This window comes from Candoia aspera, chromosome 7 (genome assembly GCF_035149785.1).
Source record: "Candoia aspera isolate rCanAsp1 chromosome 7, rCanAsp1.hap2, whole genome shotgun sequence".
NCBI classification, from domain to species: Eukaryota; Metazoa; Chordata; class Lepidosauria; order Squamata; family Boidae; genus Candoia; species Candoia aspera.
Window position 1 is genome coordinate 68164693 of NC_086159.1, and position 21741 is coordinate 68186433.

The 21741-nt window shown below is 40.8% G+C and overlaps 1 protein-coding gene across 1 annotated transcript; it reads left to right on the forward strand.

The window, feature by feature from the left end:
* The first annotated feature begins 697 nt into the window (after positions 1 to 697).
* LOC134500666 (B-cell receptor-associated protein 29-like) lies at positions 698 to 17580 on the forward strand. The gene is made up of 8 exons (XM_063307990.1): positions 698 to 850; positions 1486 to 1597; positions 4005 to 4105; positions 5009 to 5162; positions 6451 to 6586; positions 9663 to 9771; positions 15420 to 15520; positions 16242 to 17580. The coding sequence occupies exons 2-8, from the start codon at positions 1506 to 1508 to the stop codon at positions 16278 to 16280; spliced, it is 732 nt and encodes a 243-aa protein (XP_063164060.1). The 5' UTR covers positions 698 to 850; positions 1486 to 1505; the 3' UTR covers positions 16281 to 17580.
* The last annotated feature ends 4161 nt before the right edge of the window (positions 17581 to 21741 follow it).

Sequence of the window (21741 nt, forward strand, 5' to 3'; positions counted from 1 at the left end):
AGTAACATATGGCTGTGAGAGCTGGACCATAAGGAAGACTGAGAGAAGGAAGGTAGATGCTTTGGAACTGTGATGTTGGAGGAAAATTCTGAGAGTGCCTTGGACTGCAAGAAGATCCAACCAGTCCATCCTCCAGGAAATAAAGCCAGACTGCTCACTTGAGGGAATGATATTAAAGGCAAAACTGAAATACTTTGGCCACATAATGAGAAGACAGGACACCCTGGAGAAGATGCTGATGCTAGGGAGAGTGGAAGGCAAAAGGAAAAGGGGCCGACCATGGGCAATATGGATAGATGATATTCTAGAGGTGACAGACTCGTCCCTGGGGGAGCTGGGGGTGTTGACCACCGACAGGAAGCTCTGGCGTGGGCTGGTCCATGAAGTCACGAAGAGTCGGAAGCAACTGAATGAATAAACAACCAGCTTTTGAAGTTGTCTAATCCTATAATTTACTCCAAAAAGGCAACTCCTTAGTACATCCACAGTCCAAAAGTGCTTAGTTCCTCTCTCCCCGATGTTAATCTCTATGGAGAGAAGCAAGCAGCAGCAGCAGCAGCAGCCTTCAAACTGACAACCCAGAGCCCCGCCCCCCCCGGAGTTGTAATCCACCAGATTACCCGAGATCCCTCCCAATTCCACGTGCAGAAAACACCCCTCTCCTTAGCCAGGAGCGCTGTGGCCAGGTATCCCCCTAGCCAAGCCGTGGCTGACCGAGTTACCGCACGAGCGGGGTTTGTGCCGCACGCTAACCACCCAGCCCCAGTTCGCCAGCCACGTGGGCTGAGTTCACACACACACACCGTGCGCGAAGCCCAAACCGAAGCACCCTCTGGGGGAGCGGAAGGCAGTCTCTCTCCTCCCTCCGGCCGGAGGGCGCCTTTGCAGCTGCCCGGGCCCTGGCTGGAAGGCTAGCATCCCCACAGCGAGGGCTGGACGGCGCTTCCGAGCAGGCGGGAGGCCGCGGCTTTTCTGCTCTCCCTCCCTCGCCTGCCCGGGTAACGGCCCCGTGGGCGCCTGGCTGCCCCGCGGACCCGGCTCCCGCGCCCCTCCTCGCAGCTCCCGCCGAACAGGGAGCTCGCGCAGGGACCGGCTAGGCGGGCCTGTCTGCGGAGGACTTTCCCCGGGCCGCCTCGGAGGAAAGCTTGGGCCCGCCGGAAGGCGAGCCGACGAGGAAGCGCCCGGGGTCCGTGCGCCTTCCGACGCTTCCCCGAGGGAGCCGCGGGAGAAGCGGAGCTGGTCTCGGGGCGGCGTCAGAGGCAGGGAAAGGGCTTCGCTCCTCCGGGTGTAGCCCCGCCATGTTCCCGCTGGGCGGCGGCTCCGGCCGAGTTGGGGTCTTCGGCCTTGTGCTCCCCGCGGGCTGGGCTGGGAGTTGGGGGGCTGCTGGGGGGTCCTGGCGGAGGGGGAGCAACCTCGGGGTTATTCCGTCCGTGGTGGCCCCTTTCCCCGCCGAGAAGGAGCTAACCGGGCTTCCCTCCGCAGCAGGTCCCCCGCTCAGAGGTGCCATGACTTTCCAGTGGAGCGCTGTGGCCGGGTTTCTTTACGGCGAAATCGCCCTACTGCTCTTGCTCTGCGTGCCGCTCATTTCGCCGGTGAGGTAAGGGCTCCCGGGGGCCTGCTTTTCAGGAAACAATAAACATGTCAAGCTGCGCATCCTACAGTTTTCCTGGCCCCATTGGAAGCCGGATAGAGACAGGCTCGTTTACTGCAAACTCAATTTTGGAGGGAAAGCAGAGAAGCCGTTGATGTGGGTTTGTTGACCGGTCCTTTTAAAATGGTGGCCTGATGTTTGTCTTCTCTGCTGCAGTAGCTGTGACTTATTAATTTGCTGCTACAACGGCCCACACTTCTAGCTTTTCACAAGTGCAACAGGTACATTGAGGCTCCCCAAAGCAATAAATAATTAGTTCATTGTATAGTTGCACACGAATAAGGCACACACTTTTTTGTCTTTGCATTTTCTGTTTCCTTCATACCTATGTATTTTAAAAACAGTTACGTTTCAGGTCTCCACTGCTTAATGAATTTGTATGACGGGAAGCTCCAATTTGGTAATTGGGTCACCCTCAATCTTTGTTCCATTTGTAATAGACAGAAATATCCAAATGTAGGTTTGGGGCAAAATTAATTGAAAAATGATAGCATGAATTGGCTGTAGTTTTCGAGTTAGTGGTCACCATTGCTTTTCAGTAAGTTAAACTGCAGCTGAATTTCCCCTGGCTAACGCGCGCGCGCACACACACTTCTCTATTCCCAAGATCAAATGTCTTCTTCCTCTGAATTTCCCCTCCTCTAACAAACAAGTTGTCAGTGGTTGTCCATTGCATCTTTCATAGTTATTACATCTCTGCAAAGTCTACCTTGGCATAACCTATTTGTAATATTTTATGGTTATTTATGACCCCACTGATACTGGAACAATGACCTATATACCTTGTGAAAATAAAAATGTTCGTGTTTGAAACTCCCTACGTTATTGGTCTAGCGGTTAGACCAATGGGCTAGAAACCAGGAGACTGTGGGTTCTAGTCCCGCCTTAGGCATGAAAGCCGACTGGGTGACTTTGGGCCAGTCACTCTCTCTCAGCCCAACCCATCTCACAGGATTGTTGTGGGGAAAATGGGAGGAGGAAGGAGTATTAGGTATGTTCCCGCCTTGAGTTATTTATAAAAATAATAAAGGTAGGATAGAAAATAAAATATAATCAGGGCCTCCAGAATTTTATAACAGTTATCAAGGACAGCACATTTTATTTGTGTTAATTTATACAGGTTTTTAGGCAAAGCAGGCCAAAAAAGCAGGCATCTGCTTTATAAGTTTTACAGTAGCTAAATCTGACTGATTTAGATCAAAAAGGTTCTCTTAAGCCTCCTAAGTATAATATATAAAGAAGAAAGGTTGATGAATAACCCCTTACAAATATCAAAATTTCAGTGATTCTTCCCAGTAATCTTGGTGCTCTAGGCCACATATGTTTGTGAAACAAATCTAAATGTATTGTTGAGGCTTGCTCCAATTAATCGTGCATAAATTACATGCTTACACACATCTGGAAACCAGCTGTTTGAACACAACTGCCTTGAGTTAACATTAGGAATTCAAAGATGAGTATTTGGTAATACAGTATGTCTGTCCTGTACCAACAGGATAGCTGATGTTATTATTTAAATAAACAGGAATTTTTCAGAATAAAGCTTTAAGAAGAACTAGAAGTGGTACATGAATATTATTAAATCTGGAAACTAAAGATACCTGGTTACATTACAGTAGCTACAAGTAGGGTTGATGGGACTGAATCTGAATTTCACAGGGTACTATCACAGCAGCTGATGTAGACAGAGTTACCTCAATAAAATTTCTCACTTTTCTACAACACTTGAACACACAGCTCCCACCCTCCAGAATTTGAATCCAATAATGCTATTTATTTATTTAATTTTACTCAATTGAAAAGCTACCTCAATTGCCAGAGCAACTCTAGGTGCTGTATAATACATTTAAAATATTAAAACAAGACAAAACACTGAACCAATAATAAAACCAGTATTAACTGCCCTACTAAGGAAGGAAAATACAATAAATACCAAGGAAGTGATAGCTCAGTATCAGTGCGAGGACACAAACCGTCCTGCTCCAGGGCCCACTGAAAAAGCCAATGTTTTGGGGGCTTTCCTAAATTACAGCAAGGCTGCTTATGTGTGAACTTCAAAAATGTGTGGGTTGCTATTCCAAAGGATGGGTGGCCATATTTCACAAGATGGCACAGTTTTATTGATGGGACCTGGCACATGTCAGCCCTACTAGATCTAGTAGGATGGGCAGGCATAACTGGAAAAAGGTAGTCCAAGTCCTGAACTTTTTCATGTACATTTTTATATCAGTCCTTCCCATATTATCAGCAAGTGCATGAAAAATAATTCAGGCAATTTTGTGATACATATGAAAATGCTTACATAATGGGTTGTTCATATATTAATTCTTTGAAATGTGATTTTGTTTTATAGATGGAATAAGATTTTTATTATCCCCATATGGAATAAAATTGCAAACTATTGGAACAAGGCATTCCTTACTATTATAGTTATATTAATTGTTTTATTTCTTGGTAAGTAGAAAATCAATTTTGCATGTGGCCATTCATATGAAAAGGATGTGAAACAAATGAACAAATAAAGTGTGGAGATTGTATTTATTGCCTAAAGATTGATTTTGTTGCAGATGGAAGAAACGTAGGCAATATATCTTACAAAATCAATTGAACAAGAGGCAAGCAATGTTTTCTTATTATCAGATAGCAAAACTTAATTAAGATTGGCATAGAACATCTAATGGAACATTTATGGCAAGAAGTTTTTTTTTAAGAATCAGCAGGTGGCACTATTTCTTTCTAGTTACTTTTGAATTATGAGAAAAACAGCCAGATAATTTCTAGAAATGGATTTCTTTAGGACAATTTTTCTTAGTCTAGTGTTGCTAGAAATTTGGATTGCAAGTCTCACCAGCTGCTGCTAGCATGCTCAGTAGCAAGGTATTAAGAGAGGAGTTTTCCATAATGTGTGGAGAGCACCAGGTTGGGAAAGGCTACTTTAGAGGAATTGTACACTGCTTTTTGCTAACGTTGATTTATTTTTGTTTGAGGGCAATTTTAAAGCTATTGCTAAATATTGTGTTGATTTTTAGTTACGAGTTTGGACACATGTTTCATTGCTGTTGGATATATGTTACTGCTGACATGTTTGTGTTGCTTAGCCTTTATTATAAAAATTCATTTATTTAAAGTAACTATAAAAAGAATTTAATGTTAAAATGTCTAAGGGAAGTTATGCACTTTATATTTCATTTTAGAAGCTATTAATTTTAATGCATAAATATAAATCTATTTTCTGAGGCCTGATTATTAAAATATGGTATGTACTTAGTGTAGATATGCATTGAACTAGTAGGTAACATGAGATAATAGAAAGCAAGTGTGATCATTATGTGTGCATATATATTTTTATGTTCACAGATGCAGTAAGAGAAGTTAGGAAGTACTCAAATGTTCATTTAAATGAAGACTCCACACATTCTTCGTCCCACAGTGCATTTGATCACATTCATATGAAACTTTTTAGATCACAACGAAATCTTTATATATCAGGATTTTCCCTTTTTCTTTGGCTGTAAGTATAAGAACGGCATAGGTCAACATTTTCTAAAAGCATAAGTATATGAGATGGGTAAGTGAGAGTAAAATAAAGAACAGCAGATGTTCATGGATATACTAACACATATTAATAAAATTGATTATATTAAAAGAAAAATGTCTCTTTTAATCCAAAAAAACCCCGTTTTTTGAACTGGTACAGTCTTCTTAGAATACTGCACTATTTCAGAAGGCAATGATAGAACAATTGGTTGAAAAGACTGCCCATCCTATATTCTCTGTATGGGAGACTTGCCATTAAATTTCTTGAAGGCATGTAAATTCTTATGCTGCTTTCAAGTAAAGTAATTCCACATGGGTTTCTGATGGACCGTCCAATATAAAGGTTTTGAGAAGTATGAGTGGTATAGGCAAGGAATGCTGTTTTTACTGTATTTTATACTTCAGTCCACATTTTTTAATATATTGGATTTTTTCCCTATGGATTGAGCATACTTTGAATTCAACAGCCATTTTATCTGTATAGCAGCAATGTATCACCACTTCTGATATAATGTGGGTGGTGTAGGATTGCTCTCAGTATGATTTGATACCACCATGGTGAAATGCAAACTTTATTGCAATAAAGATAGTTTCACCAATAAGGCAGAGGTAAGAGTGTCAACAAAAGTGATGCATGAGAATGACATTCCCACAAATCAGAACAAACCACAACTTCTGGGATTCACGTAGCCTCTAGTGCTGCCTCAGATCAAAACAACTTTTGCTTTTAAACAAAATAAAGATATAAAACAGATGCATTAAGCCTCCATGAGGCTTAACATTCCTATCTGGCACCTTAAAACCCTTCATATTTTCATTTCCTGCAAATGGATCAAACTTGTCCAGCATTCTTCTTGATGTTATCACTGGCTCATAGGGCATCCCTCACAGATCAAAACCAAAAATGAAGGAATTAACATTTTAAAATGTGCTGGTGCTAGCCACAAACATTGCCCACCTCATTCTAAACTTAGTGGCAAATGCATTGTAATCCATCTGGAACCCTCTCTAATGTTTAAGATGCAGCAAATAACTTCTGAAAGATTTGAACAATTCAGGATTCTACATGGCAGTAAAGTCTGACATCTAATTAAAAAAACCCTAAAATACTGTCTTTTAATTTAAAATCAGAATAAAGTCAATTTTAAAGTCATAAAAAGTGAAACATTTCCCTAGCTTAATTTAGTAAAAACTTATGAAAACGATTATCAGTTGATGTTTTGGCTGTGCTGATGAATTAGTGGCTTTTTTGTTTCCCAAAGTGTACTGAGACGTACTGTTTCCCTTATCACTTTATTGGCAAAAGAGATGGAAGCTGAGGTTGCTCTGAAAACGGAAGTAGCAAACAGCAATGAAGTTGCCCGGAAGTGCTTGGAAGAGAACGAAAAACTGCAGCAAGTAGGTTTCCTGGATAACTGGTTTTGTTTCTGTATTAAGTATGTTTCTGGGCCTGATTAAGACTTTGTCATCTTAGATTCTATTGGGAAACTTGCTTCGTTTATCTCACCTTGCTGGATAGGTTCTGTTCCATCCTAAGAAGACAAATTAATAATGATTTGGCATATTGCAGTCTCACCCTGTAGGCACACTTGCTGTGGGACGTAATAACTAAAGAACTAAAGAGGATTTGGGATCTAGATATCCAAAATGACAAAGCCAAAGTCTCCCATCCTTTTTATAGCACAGTTCTTCCTCCTTCCTGGACTATCCCTAGATATTTCTTTTAACATCTTCTATGCTCCACGTAAGAGCTGGTTTGGTGTAGTGGTCAAGGCACCAGGCTAGAAATGGGGAGACCATGAGTTCTAGTTTCATCTTAGGCACAAGGCCAGCTGGGTGACCTTGGGCCAGTTCTTTTCTTTTCTCTCAGCCCTAGGAAGAAGCAGGTGAGGGCCAACCCCTTGCCAAGAAAACTGCAGGAACTACTCCAGGCAGTCGCCAGAAGCCATCAGTCAACACTGACGTGATGTCACACAGACACATGCGCCACATAGAATATTTACTTTGGCCCAAATTGGGGCACTACCTATTAGGACAACAACTGGTAGCTATATAAGCCTCCCATATGATAGCTGAACTTGTTTCTGTCCAGTCTCAGAGGGAGAATCTGTCTCACATTTGCTATTAAAATGTCCATTGTACACCCAAAGAAGACAAGTTTAATACTTCCTATTGTTAACAACTCTGCCATTGTGATCAGGAGGCCTTTACCCTTCTCCTGGATGACCACTCTTCAGAAACCTCTAAGAAGGTTGCAAAATTCTTACCAGTAGCTACAACTGTTGGAAGCCATCTGGTTTTTTCCTCATGTTATTAATTGTTAGCTGCTAATTGCTTTAGGATTTTCTCACAATTCTTAAAATTCCTTTTTATAGTTCTTGTACTGCTGGTCTTTTACCATAAACTGTGTTTGGTCTTGGACCATAAACAATTTTTGATTGATTGATTAAGTTTCTGTATTATGACTGGAATCCAGAGAATAACTGTGAGGGTACAGGAATGCTTTGTGGAATTTCTGACCTGGAGTAGCAATCCAGTCTTCATGTTCAGGTCAGCTTTCAATTTTAAACAAAAGAGAAACTGGCCCATCTTTTCCAAAATAGCTACGTAATTAAATCTGTGTTCATCCCCTTATTTAAATTAATAAAAGGACCACATACATTTGTTTTCCTATAGCAGAGAAAGATACAGGTAGTCCTTACTTAACGACCACTTGTTCAGCAACTGTTCAAACAGTTGAACAAGTGATACTTATGACTGGTCCTCATAAGGAGCTGTTGCAACATCCCCACAGTCATGTGATCTCAATCCGGGCACTTGGCAGCCGGCTCACAATTATGCCACAGCATCCCACGGTCACATGATCGCCATTTCCAGCCTTCACTGCTGGCTTTCAACAAGCAAAGTCAATAGGGAAGCCAGCAGGTACTCACGAATGGTGAGCACAAGACATTGCGCTTAATGATGGCATGTGATTTGTTTAACAACAGTAACCAGAAGTGCCAGAACTGCTGTCACTAAGCAGCACGGTCACATGACATCATGCTGTATGATCACGTCACTTAGCCACAGAAATTCTGGTCCCAATTACAGTAATTAACTGAGGGCTACCTGTTCTCTGGACTGACTTGTTCCCACTCACAGAAGATAGACCAGATTTTCTTTTAGTTCTTCCCTTCAGGAGAATTTCTGCACTCCTAGTTCCGTTCCAGTTTAATTTCAGATTACAAGACACTGCAGAACAACAGTTTCTGCTTCTGTCTTTCTTTCCCTTGTTTCAGTTGTTGTAGTCTCAAAGGGGGTTGGTAACCCAGTGCTGTCCCTAGGCATGTCAGAGGACCTTTCCAATGGAGGACACAAGTGTAAATAGGGGAGTGTTCTTCAAGTATCACTGTGTTCTTTGTGAGCTTTAATTTCCCATGCCAGTTAAAAAGGTTCAAAACCTTGAAAGCAAGCCCAAACTGGAAGTGTTCCCAGTAGTGAAGAGGTCTGTAGCAATTCTTGAAGCTTTCAGTAAGGTTACCTGAATGTGCTGCAAAAGGAGGCTATTCCTATTCAAAGCCCTATTGTGTTGCCCCATATAATCCATCTTGGATATCCTGTTAGAGGGGTGAGCCAGTGAACTGTGGGAGATCATCTGGTGACATGACTGTATCACCAACAGGGATACATTTGGGGCTAATTCCCCCCTCCCCATTTTTCCTGATATGGGAGGATTAATGGGAATGGGAGCAATGTGATCCCTTCCCCACCATTAAACCCCTCTAGTTTGCTATATTTTGGGTGCCTTTTCATGTGTTAAGCTTGGGGATGGGAGTATTTATCTCCCTGGAGCTTCTTCTATTCCCACTTAAAAAATATGAAAACTCCAAAGACAACCAAAAAGCAGTGAATTTGGAGGGGAGGTTAAGGATGGAAATTGGAAGCTTGTCAGAGAAAAAGAGAAAAAAGTTGTTCAGCCAAAATTTGGCCTTTTTTCCTGCAAAACTTAGCAGTGTGTTCTCAGGATGGTTGGAGGTAGCAAGACTGTTATAGGGCTGTCTGCATTCTGTGAATTGTCCACCTCTTCCACCAGAGTTTCATAACAGCTTCATTTGTAGACTCTCTGTCATGGCCCTTGTGTCTTGAGTTCCTTGGAAGACCTTAGAAGACCTCATAAGACTTAATGCCCTTGTTCTATCAGCCATGCCTGTTTTTACAGGGCCTCCATCCTTTGGTAGAAGCACTTATTGTAAATTGATACCAACAAGAAAGTCAAAATTAGACATTTATGTAAGATGCCAGCCTTGGCTACAGATGTTATCTCCAGTGTCATGGTTTGGTTAATGTGCTTGGTAGAGTGAATTATTTAAACTAAAGACAGCTCCAAGATAATTAAGTGTCTTTTTCCACTGTCCCACTGAATGTGAGCAGGTGCAGGAATGTGCTAAACTTGAAATAAAACAGAACTGTGTTGTTGTTGGTTTTTTGGCAGTCATTGAAGAAAATTAAAAATTCTGGTGAACATTCGTCTGGGGTAACAAATGAAAAGCTAGTCCAAGAAGTGCAACAGTTAAAAGCAGAATTAAAGAAAAGTACAGAAGGTATTTTTAAAAACTACGATATTGCTTAAGGAAATATACTTTGCATAGAATCACAGATGCAAAACATTTTGTTCCCTGTCACATAGGATGCAAAATACATTGCTCCCTCTGATGTAGCAAATAGGTTGCAACCTGCTTCTGTTATTTAACAAAAACATGTGCAGCTATAGCTAAAAGAAGGATTGTAAACAGGCCTTTAGTGAGGGTGAATGAAGCCCCCTTGGTTTGTGTGGGTGTGCTTCTTTTTTTCATTCTAGTTTGGTTTCTGTCATCTTGCTATCTTTTACCGGTAGTCCTCGACCATTTGTTCAGTGACTGTTCGAAGTTATGACACTGCTGAATGAATGGTGGTTATGACCAGTCCTTGGAGTTCCAGCTGTCCCAGCACCCCTGCAGTCACAGGATTGCAATCTGGGAGCTTGGCAGCCAGCTTGCACTTAAACCACTTGCAGGGCCCTGCGATCATGTGATTTGCGACCTTCCCTGCCAGCTTCCACAGAAAGTCAGTGAGGTAGATCGCAAGTCACTGGGGTAAGTCTCCCCCATCCGTGCACTCTCCCTTAGCCGCACTGCGCTTGCGCAAGCTATTCACACCTTCCCTGAGCCTGGGCACACCTCCCTTGCACCTTCATGCATCTCTGTGCACCCTCCCCAAGCCTCGCTGCACTCCCTTGCTCCCTCCCCCACCTGGCAGCAGCTGCTCCAAGCCTCACTGCACTCCCACCGCACCTCTCAGGCCACCTGTGCACCCTCCCCCACCCGGCAGCAGCCGCCTGCCAGCCTGCCTGTGAGCCACCTGGGACTTGCAACTTCCTGCCAACTTCCCCATTGACTTTGGTTGTTGCAGTGGGGTCCTTGCCTAACAATCACCCCGATTCAGTTAACAATGGCAATTGGGACTGCAGGGATTGCTGTGACTAAGTGATGTGGTCCTGCTTTACGACCGCATCATTTAGCAATGGAAATTCTAGCCCCAATTGCTGTTGTAACTGGAGGACTACCTGTATTCCTTATTGTTCTGTCTTGGTGTATTTTTTAAAATGCTTTTACTTGTGAGACACCCAGAGTCATTGGGAGTTGGGCAGCATGTAGATATAATAAATAAATAAATTTTGGCAAGTAGATAGAAGCCCTAAAATGTAATATTAAAACATAGTTTACCTATCTGTTGAGATGTTTAGAAGCTACTTCTCAATAAAGGACTGCACAGCTGGTTATGGTTGTGCCATGCAAGAAATGGAAAATCAACAGTGCAGAATTATTAGGGGCATGGTGATAAATTCTATGGTCAGGACCTTATTCTGGTATGATAGTTTTGCAATGGATAGGATACATTTTTATTTATTTGTTTATTTATTAAATTTGTACATCACCCATCTCACTATAAAAGTGACTCTGGGCTGTTTACAAATAACATGGATAGAAATTCTTTGAGTTTGCTTCAAGAGAACCAAAATCAAGACTATGATAACACAATCCTTTTATTAGCTTCCTTGTTCAACTTACGTTGTCTTTAATAAAATAGCACTGAGATACAGAGAGAATTTTCCTGACTCTGCATGCTCTTTCTGGATCTAGCAAGATTTATGAAACTTCTTGGGTGTTCACTGGCTGAAATGAATAATATTGCTTGACCTTGTGAAGATCAGGCAACTAAAATGTATTAAATCTTTGGCTACATAGAGGGCATTATGTTTTCTGAAGGCAAACACTAATGTTCAAATTAAATCTCAAAACAGTTGTCAAAAGTCAGTATAACTATCAAACAGAATAAAGCCTTAAGCCAGTAGAGTTTTCCAAACATTAACATTTCAAACTCTAGCAATGGAAGCAAGAATCCTCTAAAAAGAATTAACTGCAAGATACTGATAACAGAAATTTGAGCATAGAATATGGAGCGTTGGCAAGGTGTAGTTGAAAAAATGATGAAGGACGTTTGAGAAATGGAAAGTGATTTTTCAGAAATCACTCTTTGATGTAAATTGGGCTTTTGGAAAGTTTAGGCAAAGAAACATCATGATCCAGTAAATCTATATTAAGGTTATTGAATTAAGTTTGATTTTGTACATTAAGGAGCTATGAACTATTTACAAGACTAGCTTTGTTTAAAGCAGGTCTAATATTTTGTTCTTCAGTATTTTGTGACATACTTGTTGTGAATGGTAAAGATTATAGTTTTGTTCTATCAAAGTTTTGTTCTATCAGTACAATTCTGTAGATCAAATATTCATTATCTATATTCATTCTGTTCTTTTCAGTAATAGTATATTAGAACTGCATAGCAAAGAGCTGCCTGTGTATGATTGAAAAAAATGCTTACTTCATGGGCAAAAGTATTATTGTGGACGAAGAACTGAAAAGGGGAATGCAACGTATAACACCTTGAACTCTTGAAGAAGAGGGGGAATATAATATTAATATATCAGATTCAATTTGAATTTGAATGTTGAATATATCTCTCAGTTTTTTCCCCCTTTATCCAGGATGGGAATAATATTAGGCATATTATATGGAAAGTATTATTGACAAATGTATGCATTAGAACTGCTTAGTAGCAGTAATTATAATCATTTTCACAGACCTCTAGGTGCACATGGAAACTTACAGAAGTTTTGATCACACACCTCCAAGGTATAAGGGATTCTCAGAAAGATTATAAGATTTGGAATGAGGAAGGGAAAGTAAAGTTTACACAATGTTTGCCAGTTCTTATAAACAGACATGGTTTGTATACAAAATAAACATAATAAAAACATTGTTCTTGAGATGAACTTCTTCCTATACAGCTTCCTGTGGTAGTTTAGATAGTTATGAAACAATTTAATGTACAATTTTTTAACAACAAAATTGTTTTTGTAGTCAAAATCTGAAAATAGTTTTAGAAAATTCAAAAGAAAATTAATCCATAAATGCCTTTAGTTTGTAAGTGCTATTTTCGGTTAGGAAGATGTCATATTTGAAATTATAGCTTGGCCCAGACATGGAAATTAAAAGTTTTTGTTTGTTTGTTTTTGTTTTCACCTTCCTTCTAAATGTTAATATTATTAATTTACTTCTCTAAGGCACAAACAGATTGGGTTAGATTGTGGCTTCTTCTGAGATGTCCCACGGTGCCAATAAACAAGAATCATAGAAAACCTGGATCATTTTGCTCTTAAAATATCCTAGGTGTAGAGGTTTAAATCACCAAGGAGATAATTGCACATGTACATCAGATCATATCTCATATTTTAGCATTCTCTTATTCCCAAGGGTCAGAAATTAGCCACTTCTCTTTGTAAAGTTCCAGTTCATGTGTCTGTGTCCATATGACTTAACATAAGACCTTTTTTTAAGTCTCACCATACTTTCTTTTGTTCTGAGGTTATGATTGTGAATCCTTTATGAAGGATGAAGATAGACTAGTAGGCATTGAAGCAACATTTACAGTAGGAGAGAGATAAATCGGTCAGTGCAACAGCTTCTAAGTAGGCTAGAAGGACATTGAAAAAGACATTAAGTGGGTACTGTATATAACTGGCTTGAAAATTGTACCAGTCCTAGCTCCTCCTCTTCTCAATATTTTCATTAATGATTTGGAATCAGACATGAAGGGAATGTATCAAATTTGAGGATTAAAAAAATTGTGGCATAGCTGATAGCCAGAGAAAAGAATTAAAATTCAAAATAAACTTGATAGTTGGAGAAGTAAGCCAAGAGTAGCAGAATGAATGTTAACATTGACATATGCAGAGTTCTTCACTTAGAAAACAGAAGTAAACAGTGATTAGAACAGTGCTCTTCAAATATCTTAAATGAAGTCTCATAAAAGAAGGTCAGGATGTGTTCTCTTACTCCAGACACAACAACAATAACAAGCACCACTTGAACACCATCGGCATTGACAAAATCACCATCAGTCAATTGCAAAAGGTAGCTTTACTTGGAACAGCTTACATCCTGTGACGATACCTTTAATATTATTAAACAACAACGTCTGCCTACTCCAGGTCCTTGGGAAGGACTCAATAGGTGGACAAAAATCCCAAATCCAGGCTAAACATCTGGCTGACTGACCAACCATAATTTATTAAATTTAAATGCAACCTACTCTCAGTAACTCTGGGTAGTTCACGTTAAAACATTTTTTTAGAATAACAGATTTAAGTTACAGGCAGATTCTAACTGAACGTTAGGGGAAAAAACCCTAATTAAACAGTAAAACCAGAGCGGTGGTGGGTTTTCTTTCATTGGATGTGTTCAAAGTGGAGGCTGGACAGCCATCTGGGATACATAGCAATCTTTTTAGCAGCAAGAAAATATCAGATATAGCCAACTCATATGCAGCCTTCTACCACCTTTGTGTGAACTTCCACAGATTAAATAACTGCAGGGGAGGAGTTAACCTGAATTAATAGTTTCAAAGCACTTCTATTTCAATTTCAACGTTTTGGTTGGTGTTGCTGCTGGAAAAAAGATGGTAGAAATTCTATTTGAAATATTGCCTTTATGCTCTGCAGGGATCATTTTACTTGGGGAAAAGAGGAGTGTGGTATTTTTAAAAATGCTGTTTATTGGAATATTAAAGCGATCAGTAAGCTGGGGCTACTTTCTGTGTAACTCATATGGATGCTCGTCCACTTCAGAACATGATCTTCACAGTCACAGCACAAAGCTAAAGATCTTTTGTACACTGGACTGTGACATTCTTCTGCTTAGAAGACCTCACCCATCCTGCCATATTTTTGTCAAAACAGAATAACAATGTAGTGAATGTGCAACTATCTCTGGATATCTTGGTTATGTTTAGAGATAGGTTTGTTTTTAGTTACAACCAAAGGGTTTTGCTTGTCCTCCATACAGTAATTAGTTAACTGTAGGATCAAGTTACCAAAAAGAACTGTTTTGCAATCTAATGTTATGGCACTTTCTTTAACATAAATAATTTTTTTAATAGTAAATTACTGTCAAGATTAATAACATCCTCTGGAAAATCTTAAATTGTTGTGTAGTGAATCTTTATTAACAGAATTTGAATACAAGAGACATTTGCTTCCATAACCAAATAATGTTATCAAAGTAGCCTGGACAATTCATGTAAATTATGTCATTTACATAAATGTATGTAACCTGTGTAATCATATGATTACACAATTGATGTAATTATGTCATTTGTATAATTACACAGTGACCCAAATTAACGTAAACAAAGTCATTTATAGCTGATTGGGTTTATCATATATTGTTCCCCCAAATGGTCTATTAAACAGAGTTTATGCATTTTGAAATAAGCCTTCACAAATACAGTTTAGCACTTCCTAGTGTGTACTATTATATAAATATATAATTATTAAAAAATTTATACTCTCCTCTCCATTTCTTTTTCTCAGTCTGTGAAACTGCCTTCCTGCGTGCAACAGTTTTCCAATTTCTTTGAAATGGCTCTGGCCTTTCAATAAAATCCATTATTTGTCAAATATTCTTTGTTTATTCCTGAGCAATTAGAATTACTCAAACTTCATCTTTCGCCATCTGTCGGAAAGCCCTTGCCAGTTTCATTCTCATAAAAGAATAAAATTCTATTTTTGAAAATTGTATCCTTTAACGTACAGAGGTTCTGTAAAAATGTGGTTACTTGTGCTGAATAATACCATGCCTATGTCTTACAGCTCTCCAAAAAACAGCAAATGAAATTACTGCCGTTAAGAGGCAGTCTGAAGAGCTTAAAAAAGAATATGATCTCCTTTTAAAAGAACATGAAAAACTACAGGTAGGAAGCAGAGGCATCCAATTTGCTCAAGCAGAACTTTTTAAAATCAGACAACAACACTGTGTGTGATCCAAGGCAACGTTCATAAAGACATTTTTAATTCAGTTTATGATTCAACATACTCTTTCAGAATAATGGGAACACAGTTACTTAATGTATTTAGGACACTTGTTGGAATGAAGCCTATTCTGTCTGTTTAAAACGAGAGTAGCTTCATTAATATTTCAGTAACATGGTGTACCTAGCATAGTAATGTGGAGGAGAAGGAAAAAGGGAAAACTCTCAGAGCTACTGAATTTGCTTTCTTAAAAAACACCTCAGATAAAAAATACTGGATTCAGTGCAGCGTGAAATACAGAAATGAGAAATGCATCTTAATAAATGGCTGAAACCCTTTTGAGATAGGGAAAATTCATCCACAGTGAATTTTCATCTTTCCGTGATACGCAATTATGATGTATGTGCTCAGTCTTCATTATCAGACTTTACCTCTAAAGCTCAAGTTTTGCTTTTTCTCCCTTTAGTATTCATTAGAATGCATTGAAACCAGGTGTATTATAAAGCTCTTCTCCGTCTGGGTGATTTTCCCAGGAAGCAAAAACAGTATCACCCTGATACTTTAGTAAACTGATTAAACCTATAGTCATTTTGCAATGAAAATTACCATACACAAAATTATACTCATACTTTTTTTCATATGTCTACCTGTTTGTCTTTACAGCACCAAACAAATGAAGATGCTAATAAGAAAGACCGTTAAAGCATAGCAAGGACGTCTGCATCAAACTGAATTGTTTGTTTGCTTTGGTTTTAATTTACAGGTATATATGGAAAAACTTTTTTTTAAGAGAAATTTACTGCATTCATTGCTGAACACCACGATTTAACATTTGCCAGATAATTTTGTTTTGCAGCAATGTTTTTGCTAAATCTACTTGAGCCATGCCGAAAGGGCAATGATTCCGTGTCACAAACTCTGGTTACAAAATACAGATGAGTTCATATGGTGGATTGCTGTTCACGTCTACACCTCTTTGGGTGCGAGGAATGATTGATTTCTTTGCATCTAATCCAATAAGTGGTATATTGAAAACACTGGGTTATCATTTTAATTGTCCAAGGATGATATAAATCATTTACATTTTTAAATGTTCTTACCCTCTGAAACTAAAAAAAAGAGGGTTTAAATACTAAGTGTTGCTTCAATGTGGAAAGTGCTTTATACATTACTTGAAGCATAAAAGTGTGATGAATTAATCCACCTTGCTAGGAGTGATCAAGAATGTCATCAAATTTGGTCAGTTTAACAATTAGCATAGTGATGTTACTTACATAACCATACGGGTGAAATTAGACAATCGGTAAAAATACTGAAATTGGTTCAAAGCATCCTTGCCCAGCCAGGTGTCTTCCAGGTATGCCGAGACCACAGTTCCTCAGATTACCAGCTGATACAACCATTTTGGGAGTTCCTGTCCAAACACATCTGGTGGATGTCAGATTGGAGAAGGATGTTTGATCACTGTGTACTTTGTTTTTTTATATTGGAAGAGATACATAAGTTTTATTCCAGTCTGTAATTTTTCACTTACATCTGTTGAAGAGTTTGCATAGGTATTTGCCAGTATCTCCTGTTTTACAATGGATGATGCTTTTGAAAAGCATGTATGCAATGTTTACCAAGCTGTGCATTTTCTGTGATTAATTATACCATACTTATGGTAGGTTGGATTCAGGCATGTTCCTCCAAAAACATGGAACCCGGATACAGCAGAGGCTTTACATTAAAGAGAAGGGAGCAGTCCCTAGTACCACTTCTGATGCCTCTACAGAGGATCCCTTAACTTTCCTGAGCAGCTTTACAAAGGGAGTTTGGAAAAGAAATTGATGAAAGGTGTTTTCTCATTCCCTTCCACTATCAGAGTGGAACTCTGCTGAATGCAAGCCTGAATCCAGCTCATTGCATTCATTATTTCCATCTGAATGGGTTGCCTTTTCCACATTTGTGTCACTGTTTTATTTGAATGTTCATTTCTTAATAAAGAGACGTTTGAGCTCTGTTTGGTCTTCATAAAGGAACAATACTTGTAACCCTGAAATAATTGTATTGGAAATGGGTTGGACAAAATTAGTTGGATGCAGACAGTACATTTGCCTGGAACAGACTTGTAAAAAAGTGGTATTTATTTTAAAATAAAATATTTAGAACTGTAACAATAGTTGCTGCTGAATATCTACATGACATGCTGTAAGAGAACAGACTGAATGGGATGAAAGAAATACTCTGCTAATCCAGAATATACTGTTGGTAACAGGATGTCAAATCTGCTGTTCTTTATTGGGATGGGAACCAATTACGGTTCCAAAAACATTCATTTGCAAGCCTCGTCAGCTTTAAGAAAATTATTTTAATTTTGTCTGGGATTGCGTTGCATCCTATAGTACTAAATTGTGAATTTTATATTAAGTAAGAATGCTGGGAAGTACCAAAGTAGGTAGAATACATTGAATGAAAAAAAGTGTCACCATATTATGAGATAAATTACATTTAATGCAAGTTACCTTATGAACAATGTCTATTCTGCCCTTTGAACTAATCTAGTGCAGCAGATTGCTTTGGAAATGTACTCAAGAGTGGAGAAATCTGCAGAATTCTGTCAGAAGATGCCAAGTTACTCAGCTCTTGACAATGCCAACTAAGTTAACATTTTCCTGGATGCTTATTTTTCAAAATACTTTCGGGGGCAGTTTCCTCTTACAGGAAGGGCAATTCACCAGAATATAAGGCCTAATTAAATAGGAAAGGCACAAGCAACCACCAAAGGAGAAATTCTGGTGCAGTGTCACGCTCCTATTTGGTTGTTTCATAAAATGTTTCATAAGGTACAATTCAGCCTGTTTCAGGGACTAGTTCCTGATTACTAGTAAGATGCGGATATAATCTCTATATGGTATTATACCACAGAAATCAAATAATTTGATATTGCTAGAATTTGAGAAAAAATGGTAATGTTTCTTGCATTGGGAAGTATGAACTTTGATTTGCTAAAGTATCATATCCCTGTAATGTGATGATATGGGTAGCATAAAGGTTGTAAAATAAATTGTGTGAAAGGTCATCTGTAAAGCTGTCAACTGAAAATTACTAAACTGAACAATAAGGCAATAAATTGGCAATAGCTTTTCCATGCAGTATACATTTAGTAAAATGGCACTGGTAATGCTTTGCTTATGATCACTAACAACTCATACTACTCTCAAGTTACTCTTTTCACAAAAACCTAAAGTAGTTGGGATTACATAGTTGTTATGAAGAAGCAAGAAAGGTAAAGGACCTGTATGGATTTTGTTGAGTAAAATTATCCCCATTACATGGGTCATTCAGTTTAGTCAAACAGTGGCCTGACCAGGCGTTTCCACTTGCACACAAACGTAAAGGCCGCATGTGCTTAATTCTCTAGTAACTTAAGAATTGTAGAAAAAGCTCCATGATGGTGGGAAATGGTAATGTTATCTCCCAGGAAAGCTTTCTGAGAATGTAAGTTTTCAAGGAACTAGTTACTAGTTTCCATTCCGTTCATGTTTAAAACTGTTGAATGAGTAGCTTCAGAAATTGAAATGGATTTACATATCAAAACAAACAATGGGAAGTTGAGTGAAATGCATCATGAAAATGACACTCTCCTGCCTGTAACATTGTTTTAGGGGGTCGCCAAAGGTTTAATGCAAAGCCCATGCATGCATACTCAACATTTGTTCACTCCAGTATTGTCTGTGCCTGCCTGTGGGGAGTATGCATTGCATCAGACTTTCTGCTTGAGTATGGGATCAAGGGAACTTCGATTTCCTTGATTTAAGACCTATGCCGGGAATTGGAGGAGGAGGATGGGGAACGAGCTGTTAAAGTCCTCCAGGATCTCTTAGCAGCTTTCAGTATCATTCATCATGGCATCTTTTTGCACTATCTGGCAAACCTATTTAAGTTGAAGTCCACACATCTTAAAGTTGCCAAGGTTGGGAAACACTGGTCTAGACCACTGGCCTAGGATTCCATCTTTCATATCTGTATGAAACAAGTGGATGAGAACTTTGCAATGAGATGCCACAGGCATACTAATAACACTCAGCTTTAATAATCCTTGCTACGTTGATTCCAAGAAAGCAGTTGCTTCCCTTGATCATTCTGTAGATTCAATAATGGGATGGATGAGGGTGAGTTAAATTCATACCTGGATGTGCTTCTGGTCAGTAAAAATACCCTAAGCTCTGGAAGTACATGTTACAGGTGGAGTTGCACTCTTAGTGAAAGAGCTAGTCTGCAAGTGCTCCTTGACCCACAGTTGATTCTGGATCTCCAAGTGCAACAGTGGGAAAGTGTGCATTTGCACAACTATACCTGGCAACAGTTCCCCATGCCTTGGTTTCATCACAGATTATTATGATATGCATTGTGCAGGACTCACATAAGAGGATGTTTTGGAGGTTTCAGTCTGCAAACTGCTGAACAATACCAGGAATATATTATGCCCATTTTAAAGACAATTTTGAAGCACAGTTCAACACTGGTTTTAAACACTATAACACTAAACAGCTTACAGCTAGCTTACAGCTAGGGGTGTTCACAAGGAAGATTTTGTAAAAAATCACATTAAAAAAGGTAAGGGCTTCAATTGTATGGTTGTGGCTGCTATCTTGACTTTTTTGACCCCCCCATCCCAGACACTGCTTAGTGATCATCAAATGTGTGAATCCACACAAGACTCCCTTTAATATGCGTCCATGTGTGTATACAGGCATGCACACGTTCAGACACACACTTCTTTTCAAATGTGACCTTCTCTAATGGGGATTAATCCTATGAAGTAGCTCCACATCCATTGGACCGGTGGGGAGGCAAGAAGATCTCGTTTGACCTGGTCTTCAAGAATAATGGGGACTTCAGAATTTGATGCTGTGCTTTTTTTTTTTTCCACTCAAAAAAAATAGAAATTATGGCTGGCTGCTTTTGTTTGTATTCTGCTGCTGGCTTTGCTTTGACTTTTTATTTTTGCTGTGACTACGGTAGCCAAAGGGTGAAAGGGGACCAAGGCTCTCCGGAGCTTTGAGGAGATCTGCCTCTGCTTCCAACTGGGAAAGGCGGGGAGGGGAGCATACAAACGCCCCTTCCTTAGGGCAGCTGGTCCTTCATCTAGGCACCAGACTTCCCAGGGAGTAAGGATGAGGCTCGTCCTCGCCAGTTCTCAGTTCCGTGCCCTCCCGCGTCCCCCCAGCCCCCACACGCTCCATCCCCGGACGGCGGCACCGACGGCCCTGCAAGGCGCGGGGAGAGGGACGGCCGGGGAAGGAAGGGCAGCGAGTGCAAGTCCGAGCGGGGAGCGGGGGAGGGAGGAGGTGGAGGGCAAGGCAGTGCTCTCAGCGGCAGCCGGACGGCTCTGTTTGCCTGTAAATAAAGGCGAAGCGTCCGGGGCTGAGATGGTCGTATAAATGCTGCTGCGTCGGGGTCACCCGCCTGGCCGAAAGCTGGGACTCCGGGGACGGGCGAAGAAGGTAAAGACCCGGGAGTGACCCCTCCGTGCCCCAGGCGGCAGGCGGGGAGAAGTTGCCTTTGCGAGTCGGGCTGCAGCGCCTGCCGCCCTGCTGAGGAGAAGCCGGGCGCGCTTCAGACCTCGGACAGCGCTAGCGGGGACCCAGGACCCTCATCCGGCGCTGCCTCCGCGGCCTTGGCCGGGCTGGCGGGGACTCCGCGGCAGGGGAAGGCGAAGGGACTGGCTGCGCGACCAAGGGGCGATCTCGGGACGGACCGCGCCCGCCCGCGGCTCCCGGGGTGCGCCTTCCCTCACCGGGGGGGGGGGATCCGGAGCGGCCCTCCTCCCCCTGCCCGCGCACAGGAGAAACACCCTCAGGGTGCTCCAGTTGACTCTCCCCCCCCCCCCGCCCCCAGCCCCCTTTCCCCGTCCTTTAAGGAAACCGGGCTTTCCCCAACTCTCCGAGGGAGAGAAAATCGCCCGGTTGGGAAACTTCTCCTTCTGCCGCTGCTCTGTCGGGGCGGTCGCCTGGCTGCTTCGCCTGCTTGGCGTGCAAAGACCGTCGGGCCGCGGAGAGAAAGAGAGCCGGCCCAGGTGGTTGGTGGGAAGAAGCTGGCAGCAGATGCTCTCGCCCTAGGCTGCGAAAGTCCAAGTGTAGGCTTGGCTCGGAGGGCATGTTGTACTTGATGGCTGGCT